The sequence below is a fragment of the Aptenodytes forsteri genome, unplaced genomic scaffold (assembly GCF_000699145.1).
Source record: "Aptenodytes forsteri isolate BGI_AS27 unplaced genomic scaffold, ASM69914v1 Scaffold115, whole genome shotgun sequence".
NCBI lineage: Eukaryota > Metazoa > Chordata > Aves > Sphenisciformes > Spheniscidae > Aptenodytes > Aptenodytes forsteri.
Window position 1 is genome coordinate 2354196 of NW_008795319.1, and position 13031 is coordinate 2367226.

Here is a 13031-nt window from a genome sequence, read left to right on the forward strand (position 1 = left end):
TGGAAGTATTTAAAAGACGTGTAGATGAGGCACTTAGGGACATGGTTTAGTGGACATGGTGGTATTGGGTCAAAGGTTGGACTCAATGATCTTAGAGGTCTTTTCCAACCTTAATGATTCTGTGATTCTATGATTATAAAAGTTGCTGGCAGGCACTGTTATATGGTTCCTGGGAACTCTTTCCTGCTCAGGGTGAATGCTGAAAGCTTTTAATTAACTGAGCTCTAATTCTTAAAATAATTCATGAAAAAAATGAAATTTAGCCTTTTACATATTCACTTATATTCTACCATGTTTTTGTAACTTCTGTTATTTGCCTAGTTTCTGCCTACCACTTACTAAAGTTGAATACATTGTTTATACATTTTGAGGGGATTAGAAAGCAGGAATTACATAATTTCAAACTCCACCTTAATAATAGTTTAGTGTTTCAAACTATTTTGACTTTTTCAAATAGGTATTTTGTTAATTGGTAAGAATCTATCAGATCTTATTGACTACAGCAACAAAAATTAAAAACTTAAAATTTTAATAATAGAACAGTGCTTTCCTGGTCATTCTCAAAAGATGTAATACTAAATGCTTGGGTAAGATACATGAATATTCTAACTTATTTTTTTATAAAGTATGGGATATTGAAATACATTTCTTCTATGAGGGATAAAGAAAGAAAACCAATATGTGCTTGAAAAAGGTCCAGGAAATGTATTATTTTTATTTTTTTTTAATTATGGTTTTCCTTTTCATTCTTGCTCTAGTTTCTGTTGCAGTCACTGAAGGTTTTCTCATTGACTTTATCTTGACTTGAATTACTTTGCAATTCATTAAGTTCAGTAATTCTGTGCAATTATGGAAGGGATATTCTACCATTAAAAGTCTGGGTTGAATAAACAATAGATGATTTTTCATTTATTGAAACTGCCACTAACTGCAGAGTATTTAATCAATTTCAAACTCTCCCTAATTTAGTGAAGCAAAATAGCCAAATGGTGCTCACTGATGTCAGTAACTGACTGAAAATAAAGAATTTAGTGAAATAACTCTAAATTTACAGCAGTGTAACTTGCTTCAGAATATGACCTTTCAAGCTTTTTGCTTTGTGTTTTAATAAGAAAGTATATTTTATGTAAAAGCAATTTACATCATTCTTTCAAAACCACATCTGTAAAACTATAATTACTTTACATACAACCAGTCTAATAATAATAAATACAGAGAAAGTCAAATATACAGTACTGCAATAAAGCAGTTCTTAAGAAACAGAACTGTTGCAGTGAAAAAAAAGTAAAGTTTCTGCAGACTCACTCTCCCTAATTAAGCAAAATTCTCACTGATTACAGAAATAGTTTTGCCTCAGTTGGAAGGGGATCAGAATTTGGATTAAGATTCTGCCAATGAGTTTTGTGTTTAAGATAGGATGTGTGTGGAATGTTTTTGGGGACACCTATTTTCAACCTCTGCCTACATTTTTGACTTAAGGGATCCTTATATGCCTGCTCGTGGGCTTTGAGTATGAGCTGAACCATTTTGATCAGAGATGAGTTCCCAAAAGATGTCAGATCAGAAGGTAAATTCTGAACATCCCCAAGACACATGGACAGACATGACTGAAGCCTGTGCAGTGTATTTTCCCACCTCAGCCTGGGGAGGGAGATGAGGGAAATGAAGGGTTATTAAGCCCAAACCACCCACTTTCCCATACTACTGGCTACAGAATAGTCAGGGGGGCACCAGCCCTCCCTCGCTCTGCTGATGAAAATGGGTAAAAAGAAATGCAGAAGACTTGGTACTAAAAGGAGAACAAGAAAGTGGGCATATGACTCTGAAGCTTTGTAGTTAAAACACTCAGCTGAATGATTATCTAGTAAATGCCTAATATCAAATGAATAAAAAAAAATCAGATGTGGGAACAAAAACTTATTTCATTCTCATTTTGACCCCCAACCCCTGCATTTCTTCTGGGCAGTGGCCCGGGATGTCCCACTGCCGGGCTACTCAGCATCCTGGCAGTTAGGATACGGTCACCGAAAGCAGCAGATAGGGATTGAAATGTCCTTTGACTGAGCAAGGGCTATCTCTTAGTCCTATTCTCTGGAGCTGCAGATGACTAAAGGGGAAGTGTAGATAAACTCCTCTGTTCTTCTGACTGGATGGTGCAAGACAGCTGACCCTTAACAAACAGAAGTGTCTCTCGACTGACTGTATCAGGCAGCCGTCTCTGGTGTCCGAAACAATCCTTTAAGGACAGGTGACTATTTTTATCAATTTCAGTGTCTAACTCAAAATAGATTTCCTGAGTCTGGATCAGGATTCTTACCATTTTATAAAGCAGATTAAACATATTAAAGCAGTAATGCTTAGATAAATGTTTACATTGTCCGCTAATTTTTTTTTTAATAATCAGTTTAGGAAAGCTTAATCTAAGTTTCTAAAGTTAATGTTAATTTTCCACAGTGAAAAGCCTAAACAAAGTTGCAAAGCTTTAAAATATATTTTTAAAAATCTGTTATCTGGTCACCTCAACTGAGAATGATGTTCTGATGAATATGCTTCTTAACTTCTCTCTGATGCATTTCATTAAAATATTTACAGCTAGCATAGTTGTGGTTTTTTTTAAAATCTTTCGTTCTGCTCTAGGATCACATCTTTCTCCTATCCACACACCCTACAAAATATTTGTTGCCTTATTTTGTAAAAAGTGAGTCAGTATAAATAGTCTAATCGTGGAAGAGAGAATGTGTTTCTAGAATTTGAACGTTGGAGAGAAGAGCAAGAATGAAGTAAACAGCTATTTGATGTCTGTCTTTTCACAGTAGCACAATAGCTAATTCCTAGGGCCTCTGACCTTTTAGTGTCCTGTAACAGAGTACTTGCATTAATCTGTTGCTTATCTGTCACCTACCACATTTGATATTTCCAGCCTCTGCTTTCAATTATCAGTCATTTGAGGCAGCACTGAGTAATTTCAGGAGAAAACGCCTGGAACCTTTGACCTGTTTTTGTCAGATAACCACAAGTGTTCACTGTAGATAAACTATCATTTCATTATATTCAAGATGTAAACGAGTGTCGTTTGTAGTGTATCAGCTTACTGTAACCTTTATCACCTTGAAGTGATTAAAACTGACTGGTTTACTTAGTGCTTATACAAAGAATTCAGAGTCAAACAGTGAAAATCAGTGAGATTAGTGTAAATGGCCCCTTATAGTTACAGGGTCTGTAAGACCCTCCGTTTTGCCTTGGCCTGTATATTTAGTAGTTAAACAGTGACATTAAGTTGATTAGTGAGGCTTCACTATTTGTGAATCCAGTTGGGATCCTGGGACCTTACATTGTAAAATCAGCTTATGACAACATATCTTTGGTTTGTTCCCCAGTTTGCCAAAGAAGCTTTCACTTTCCCTACGTGTCACCACATACCAACCTCTTCAGGAAAAGCAAAGCACATGTCAGTGGGGAGCTAATCACTAATGAAAGAGCACATCTAATAGTCCCTCATGCACTATGACCTAAACTCACTGCTAGCACTTTTTACATTTTTTACGCTCAGCCACAAGTTAATCAGACATTTATAGCTGAATTGGTAAAATACCGATTACTTATTATACTGTCCATCCATATATGTGCTTTGTATTTTTTTTTCCAGAAGACAAATACTTTTGTTAATGAAAATTTGTGTGTGATATTTTCTCTTGGTGTAAAAGATGACCCCTTTTCCAAAATACACCAAAATTTGGTGTAAATTTGTCTTCCTTCTTCTTAGAGTTGGGCTTAGTGTTAATACAGTATGAATATTTCATCAGTTTGCCACATGGGTGGAAAATATCATTCTTTCCCATTTTACACACAGGTGTTTGTGATATTCCCCTGAGCCATGATTTGTCTGATGTAACCATAGTGCTGAATATATTAGTTTCAGGTGGTATAAAAATAACATTTTTAAAAGTTGATGCTAAGAGTCCTGATCAATGAGAGCAAATGAAGAACTTTGTTGTAATCAGCACCGACCATAATATTCCAGTTATTTTTACTTAGAAAAATGATATTCCTCCAATGGTTAAAAAAGGACTTCCTGATTTTCTGGTCAACCGGTTTTTAGATGCTGTGATCGGTCCCACAGAGATGCATTTTGGCAGGTGAACTGAGCGGAGTTGGAATGACATGAGAACGCTCTGGAAGAACTGAATACTTAAAAATCTTAACCTCTATTTTTCGGGCTGCCAGTGTTGAAAAGCTCTTGCATGTGAAATAAAAATATTTGAGACATGGTGTCCCCCCTGCACTTCATGCCATTTCAGCAGGATAAAGGACCTGAGAGAGACCCTGCTGAGCATTCACAGTCTTCCCTGACAAGGCATTTGTTAGATGCAGAAGGGATCAAGACTTGTGTATTATTTTTGGTATTAAAATACTCAATATCATTAAATAACATTTTGCTTTTATAACTTGGCTATTGTTCTAGTCATTAGTCAATATTGCAACATCACAGCCACTGCTTTTTTTCAGTCTACTATGTAATGCAAGATCTTAACTTGTCTAAATTTGTAAAAAATGCTTTTATGTTTTGTACATTGGCTGATGGAAATTTGCAGTGTGAGATTCTGGCTTCATTGCAGAGAGTGGGACCTCCCTGGACTCAGGGTTTTCCATGGTGTTCAGCGCCTGTTTCCTACAGCCCTTCATTTCTGCAGGCTGTTGCCACTCCCAAGTCCTGGCCTGCCTATAAATGCTGTCTTGACCCGAGGAAATTTTGAACTTGTGTCCCTTTCAGATGGCAGTGCTGTCTCTTCCTTGGTTATACATGGAAACACAGATAAGTACTATCTGTGTGAGCTGTAATAATTAATTTTGGGCTCGTCAGGAAGCGGCTATCAGTATTCTTTCAGCAGTTGTGAGTGGTCCTGAGAGAACCCCACCGATGCTATCGCAGGGTATGGTAGAGTTTTCTGTCCAAACTAAAACATATAGGGAGAGAACTGCTGTTTCCAAACTAATGTTACTAATTAGAAGGTACTTGTAAGAAACTAGACAAAAGGAAACCTCAAACCCAAATAAAAACGAAAGAGGCCAGGAGTACTGACATTTAAACCTTTCATTCAGCATCTAATTCTCCAATGCTTACACATAGTGAGTAGTGCTTAGTTACCCACACATGCTGGTAAATACTTGTTGAATAAATACTAACCGGAGATATCAGAAAGGGTTGCTACATTAAGTCTGCCTTTAATATATTTTTCATTTAAAGGTTATTGACACATCTGTTTGACGTTAGCTTCGAAATGCTCAGTTATAAACTTAGAAACTTGCAGCAGACTTTTTGCACTAGAAAAATCCTCCCCAGTTCAGTGCATTTGCATATGCTAATCTCTGCCAAGTTCTCTCCAAAATGAAAGGCTTTACATGGACATTAAAAAAAAAAAAAAGCAAACCCCAAACCTCAAGTCAGACCTCTGTATATATCTCACAGTTTAGAACCGGGCAGTGGAGCTGCTAAATAGCCTGTATCCTGTTTCTCTTCAGTAGCAGCCCATTCATCTTCAGGTACAGAGCAGCCAGTTTACATGCTTCTGCCTCTTTTCTGCTTTACTTTTTCTACATAGTGTACGATGGCAAACCCATGTAAGCTAAATACACACCTGAGCCAAGGAAACCTCACAGTTAGCAGACAATTTTCCTTTTGTCAGCCAGGAGAAAGTTCATTTTCACCGAAGATAAAGTGTTCTTATAGCCTATATATTTTATTTTTGGTCGTTCTTAAGGCAACACAGATTTGTACATTTAAAAAAAAAAAGCTAATGAAAACAAGGATAGTTTACATTTTTGAAAGGGTGAAAGGGAAGTGTACTCTAAGGGAGTAGCTACATGGCCACAGGTGACTTAACTAGTAACTACTGCTCTGAAAATAATGTAAATGCTTTTCCTTCAATAGCTCTCACTTTAATATGTCCATAACTGTACCCTTATATGGCAAGCCCAGAACATATTTTTTTTTCTTTTAGTGCATTTCTATTTTGTAAGACCACATATACATTATAATAATACACATATGCAGGTTTATATACAAATATGTATATATTTATACACACATACAAACACATACGCATTGTGTATGTAGACAAAATTGTGTGGGTGTACACCTATACATGAACATATAAATATACATATATATATTGTAACAACATACACATTTGATTATTTATACATGTAACATTTAGTAATCTAAATATGCACTTTTTCAGAACTGACATTGTTCCTTCCTCAGATCCGAGGACTGTTAATATTAAAATGCAATAAAAGAGCAGGGGAGCATTTAGTGGAGCCGGGTGCAGTCATAAATGTTTAACTGGTTATCCAAACCGAATCCCAGCCTTGAGTGTTTTAGGCTTTGCCCACCATCAGTAAAGCAAAACACCTCTCTCACGAGGCAGGTGGAACTTCTCCAGAAGTGAGAAGTTCTCTCTTCTCACAGAGCGCAACTGCTTCACAGGTCAATGATACACTGCACTCTGTGGCAGCGGAAGCCATGGATCATTTTTCTTTCCACATCCGTAGAATCTGAAGTACTAATCCCATAAGATGGTCATCAGCCAGTACTCTGGCCTGTAGGTTCCCTTGCCACATCAAAACACATATTCCATTGCAAAAGTCACTCCTAACTCAGGGTCAGAACTGTTCCACAGACAGTGGAATTAGCCCCAAATCAGCTGTAAACTCAAATAAACTAAAACCCTCTGTTTACTCCCCCTTAAAACTCTGTGTAATCCTGAATTAAGCAATGATGAGGTTAACTTTTTTATTTTAAATTGTGGCAGCGTCAGAAGCAGCGGGAGCTGCACCTGCCCACCTAGAGCACGTTTGAGGGGACTTCTCACGCCAGGAGCGGTGCTCCCTTTGCCGCTGGGATGCCAGAACCACTCAGCCCTGATTCATGGCTCCTTCTTTGCCCACTGGCAAGATGACGCTTATGCCATTAGAGTACAACGTGTGTTAATTTATATGATGTAACCGCTTCTTAAATATATAGTTGTCACAGTGCACTTTAGTACCACTTCAGAATTTATTACCTTAAGTGGAAATGAGCAGCATTCCTCTCATCTGCCCGGTTATTAGTGGCAATTAGTGTTTTCCAAAGTCATCTATGGCTCTGACATTACTACTGCTCTGCTTATGACTACACTGAAGTCCTAAATCCTTTCGCAGCTTTTAGTTTGTCCATATTTCTAGTTACTTTACAACATGCCCTCTTTCAGCTTTTTTTGATATTCTTTCCACTCCAGCTTCTGGAATTTGTACAAAAGCCACTGAGTTTTTTTTTCTTTTGAACTGAAGACACTGGGCTGGTGGAATTTCCTTTAACTGGAAGTATGTCTGGGCTTGTGGTTTTATTATTTGCACAGTTCTGTATTGTCCTGTTTGTTTACTCCCAAGCACAAGGAACGCTCCATTAATCATGGGAAATGGGCATTCGTTTCACCTCTTTAATTTACATTCAACTCTTTTTCTCACAGTTGAAAGGGACAAGGACTTCTCCCACCAGCGAAGGCACTACAAAGAGTTTCGCTTTGACCTTACTCAAATCCCGCACGGAGAGGCAGTGACAGCAGCCGAATTCCGGATATACAAAGACCGAAGCAACAGCCGCTTTGAGAACGAAACAATTCAGATTAGCATATATCAGATCATCAAGGAGTACCCAAACAGGTACCCTGTTGACATGAACGTATCACATGTTGAATAACGTCTCATGTTTCTATCTTAAGTAGGGAGACAATAGCTGATCATAAGCGTACCCTCGGCAAGGCATCGTTGCTATCACTGTGGCTTGTGAAGTATTAATTCCTAGGCAACGACAACAAATACTGAGCAAGAATAAAACTTATCTTCAGTGTAATTTATTCCAGGTTTATGGAGAGTTACATGTCCAATCTCACCAAATAATCTTCCATGCACAGAGGGGGTGAGGGTTCGTGTTCTCAGTGAGCAAACGGTGGAGTCGTATGCACAGTCTAAGTGTCTGGATTTGGGAAATGCACCATTTGCTGATGCTGATATACTACCAGCTGAGATTCATTTAGCTCCTTAAAGGCAGATAGATTGTTCAACTTCATTCACATTTGAAGGAGCATGGTTTTTTGCATGTGTTTTAATATTTTGCTGAATGTAATTAAAAGATAAAGTCGTGCACTGACTTTAAGATGACATATTCACACTTAACACATGCAGCTCACCATAACTGAAAATTAAAACAAATATGATGTTACACATAAGCAAATCTCTGAATCTGAGTTTGCAGAGCTCTGTGTGTGACATAGTTCCAAGACTCTGCAAGACCTGAGTAAATGACCAGATTTCACCAGGCAAAGTAGCTAAATACCTGAAAATCCCCATTAAAAGCTAGTAGCAATTCCAAGATGCTTCTGAAAAAAGTTACATACACCCAAAATTTGGGTTTTGAAATCAAATTGGTATATGTCTTTTCTCAGAAAAGCGGGGGAAAAAAAGTTTTGTTTTGAGATAAACAAAAACTCTGCCTCACCTTGGAACAGATAAAATATTTCTATCCTGGGCATGTTTAGCCAAAGCAAAGAAAATGGTGGCCCAAACTTGCAGAGTGTTCTGGAGGAAAAAACCGCCCCATCACCAGTTAGCTCAAACGCTGGGCCAGAGTTCAAATCTCTTTTCTGCTCACAGAAGCTTGAGCTTGTACCTTCCAGGTGAGATCTCTGAACATCAAGTTATAAAATTTTTATGGCTATAAACAGGGAGTCATTTTATATCAGTGGAGCAGAACCAACAGAAAGGAAAACACTCATCCTTCCCGAATACATTCTGCTTTCTTAGTAAATTTGGACAGGAACAAAACAGTGCGGGATTTTTTTTTTTACCTCTGTCTTCAGCTTGCAAAAATTCTTTTGACGTAGGTTCTGAAAAACTTCTTGGAGGAAGGAATGAAACGGGAAGGAACAAAACATATCTTTTTAAAGAACACAGGTCAAGGTTAGGGTGATGAAAACCCTTCACCTGCAAACTCAACAGATTTTTTTAAAGAACTAATGGAAAAAGTTAGTTTTTCTAATCCATTTGATGTTTTATTTTTTGGGTTTTGGGTTTTTTTTTATGTTTTCCCAGTAAGTGGTTTCTGTTCTATTTTAGAGAAAGCAAAACTGCTTACTACTCTGAAGCAAGATCACACTTTAATATTATCTGACCTGTTAAAATGACAACTGTCTCTGTGAAGCCATTATAGAATGCTCTTGATTCCTTTCAATAAATAAACATAAATTTATAAACATTTTATATTTCCATTCATAAACATAGAAGCCCCATGTCCTCTAATCAAAGCATGATGCTGGAAAGGGGGACATGCAATGATATACCACCCATTTAATTTCACCAGTATAACTACAGAAACTTCAGATGTAGACTAAGTGTTTCTCTCCTATTGTTGATTTTGCCAGTCTCTACTCATATATGGAGTATATGGAGGCAAATGCCTCAGTGGGACAGGATAGGAGAAGACCACAAGCTCTCCACTGTTCAAATTAGAAACAAGGAACTTTTCCCACCTGCTTCTTGATACCTCCAGACAGAAGAGCTCCCAAGAATATTTTATCTTTTTTTTTTTTTTTTTTGCAATAAAGCCACAGCTTTTGCTTTGCGGCCCAGGCTTCATTAGTGCTATTCTTGACTTTGTCATCTCAGGTTTGTCCTACATACGTACATGAGATTCTAGGTGCAAAATTTTCAGAAGCTGCAACTGCAGAATGTGAGGGTGAGAAAACTGTGAGGGTGGTGAGACACTGCAACAGGGTGCCAAGAGAAGTTGTGGATGCCCCATCCTTGGAAGTGTTCAAGGCCAGGTTGGATGGGGCTTTGAGCAACCTGGTCTAGTGGAAGGTGTCCCTGCCCATGGCAGGGGGTTGGGACTAGATGGTCTTTAAGATCCCTTCCAACCCAAACCATTCTATGATTCTATGATTCTATAATGTCCCACGCTCCTTACTTGTACCATACCACAGCAAAACTGCTGGGTTCGACCCTGCTCCTCCAGCCTTCTTTGCTCTGAACAGGAAACGTGGGTGTCTGACAGGGCTCTGCAATCCCAAAAGCAGTCCTGACGTGCTTTCAGGCAAGGAGCGGTCAGGGTTTAGGGTTTCTGAGTTGCAGACTAAGGATTATGTTGTAGTCTCGGACATTTTTCTGTCTCTGTGGCAGCATGGCCACTGAAGTGTGTGCGTCTTGAATTGGCTCGGGGTTTGCTGAAATGACAGTCTTTGGGACTGAAGTTTTCTATTTGTTCTAAGTAAGCGTGTAAAGCACAGCCCATGGCAAGGCAAACTTTCCTATGCAGCCCTGCCAATGTACTCCTACCCGGATCTTTTCTCATGACGAAAGTAATGTAGTCCAACAGGCCAAATCCTTGTTCATGATCTGGTGGCAGCTAGCCACTAATTTAACTAAACCCCAAGGATTCTTCCCGCATTAGGGAATCCTCAAGTGGCATTAAGATACTAAAGCAGCTTTCTGGAATGAGGCGAGAGGTGAAGCAGCATTATGGGGATGGCCTATTACATAGTAATCGTGATTTGATCTGGTCAAAAACTTTGCTGGGTTTCAAGGAACACATAGATGGTTTATTCCACCTTTACTTCCTTAAGTGACCCAGGAGATCTGGAGCTTCTTAAACGTTCTGCCCGCAGCCTTTTTGCTGAAATTCTTGACTGTGGTAGCATTTCTGCTGTAAACAACTGGCCGTTTGGGACCAGACTGAGATCACTAAACTTAAACAGCCTCCATAAAGGTAGAGCCAATCAGCTGTATTCTGCCTGAATGTGTTCACTGTTGCATTTCATGCTATTTACGACATAATGCCTTACTTTTTTATTATGTGTTGTGGGCTATTTTTTTAAATAGAAATATTTTTTAAAATTAGAGCCAAAATTTGCAGCTGTTTTTCATTTTAAGTGTGATTGTTTTTTTCTTTTCACAGAATAAAGGAAAATTTTAAAATTAAAAATGTCACGAAATATGATGAGAAGTTTGAGTGAATGACACCAGCTAATGGGGGAATCCTGATCCCAGAGCTCTCATTACCTTCTCAGGGGTCAGGTTTTCACCCTATGTTTATACCAATTGTGAAAAAAGTTGGTTTTTTTTCCTGACAAATACTTTGAATTTCTGTAGTAAATTGCTGTTATGTGTGCTAAATCATTAGCATTGGTCCGGAGACATTTTCTCTATTCTACTATGTGTTCTTGAGAATCAGTTCTAGTTTTCTCTAGGTACCCATGACTAATTTTTGGTTCATTTGCTGAGTTAATGGGTAAGAACAATCTGCCTCTTTGAGTCTATTACCTTAGCCAGATCACTATGCTTGTAGGAAGGCAGACAAGAAGATTGACATATCAATGCCAAAGACACTTTGGTGTAAGTTTCTGTTGCAGTACAAAATAATAAAGTCACATTGCGGAGACATCCACAGGGGAAATTTGTCCTTTATAGGGATTTCTGGACTATACCGTTAATAGTGCCCTATTCTGATTTGGCATATGAGACATTGTGCATCCTGACTTTTGAGAACATTTCGTATCAGTCCCAGCAAAATTTGGAGATGAAAGAATCTATATGGGAAAACAATTATGTATTCTAGGAGGATACAAGACAAATGTGAAATTATAGCACTGTGATATTGTAATATTTTATATTCCAAGCAATTTTACAGTTTTCTATTAAATCTACTGAATGATAAAAAAAATATTTATAAATAAACATCTTAAAGACTGTCACATTTAGAATTAAACCTTTCAGCTTCAATGTTCCGATAAAACTGCTTATTAGAGAAAAAAGTTGGCATTTAAGACTCCAGAGAGTACTATTTATGAGCTTGTGGTACGTTGTTAATTTGTTCAGTGCTAGCATAGTTTTTCTATTAAATCTACTGAATGATAAAAAAAATATTTATAAATAAACATCTTAAAGACTGTCACATTTAGAATTAAACCTTTCAGCTTCAATGTTCCGATAAAACTGCTTATTAGAGAAAAAAGTTGGCATTTAAGACTCCAGAGAGTACTATTTATGAGCTTGTGGTACGTTGTTAATTTGTTCAGTGCTAGCATAGCAGGTCAGGCTCTTTTGAATTGTAAGACTGTTTTCATGTTAGCTCCAGAGGGAGAACGTATGTTTTCTCCTTGTGTGGTCATTAGCACAGTTCTACTAGAATGGAAATGATAAAAGCCCAGCAAAAGATTATCCTTTAAGAGAAGGAAAAAAGGTGACTTGAAAGAAAGCCCTTTCAATTTTCTTTTTTTTTAAAAAAATCCCTCCTTTATCATTTCTGAGCTCTTTAACCTGATTCTGCAGATATTTCTCACATGTAAGTAAACATATGCTTGTCATAGCTCATTTGGTCTTATTTTTCTGCGTGTCGAACAACCATAGTTTCAAGAGCTACACGAGATGGTTTTTTCAGTATCAGACCTTCTAGGTGCATTTACAGTGTTTAGTCTAGATAAGACAGTAACTTCCTACAATATCATTACGATTAAGCAACATAAGAATACAGTGACAGGACCATCGTAATTCTAAATCCACTTTTTATACACAAAGCCTATTATTTCTGTCTGTCTTACCTCTTTAGATGTATATTCATGCTGTCGGTAAGGTAACAATATGATTCCAAGGTCTGTGTAAGCCAAGTCTGTCTTTAGTTGAGTTGGACAGTCAAAATTTAGAATAATTTTTTTTTTCTTGTATATTATTGTTTTGATTACTATTTATGGCAGAAAAGAAACAGGTTTCTATAACTATAGATTTAGGTTTAAAAGGCTAAATGGTGAAAATAGTTTTTAATAATGCATGCTGCTTTGTAGAAGCATGTAAACCAAAACCGATTAGAGTTAAATATCTTGGGTTTAGTGTGGTCATTGTAGTAAATTATTTGTAATACAGATGTGGTTCTGGAACCAATTGTGTCAGGAGATACGTGAAAACAGAACAAATAAACGATCCATGCTAAACATTTAGTAACA

General features: G+C 37.6%; 1 protein-coding gene across 2 annotated transcripts in view; it reads left to right on the plus strand.

The window, feature by feature from the left end:
• Positions 1 to 13031, plus strand: part of BMP5 (bone morphogenetic protein 5) — a 61770-nt gene that overhangs the window by 17233 nt on the left and 31506 nt on the right. For both annotated transcript variants that reach the window (XM_009279730.1, XM_019472186.1), the window contains exon 2: positions 7509 to 7701. In XM_009279730.1, coding sequence (XP_009278005.1) covers positions 7509 to 7701 — 193 coding nt within the window. The remainder of the gene's footprint in view (positions 1 to 7508; positions 7702 to 13031) is intronic.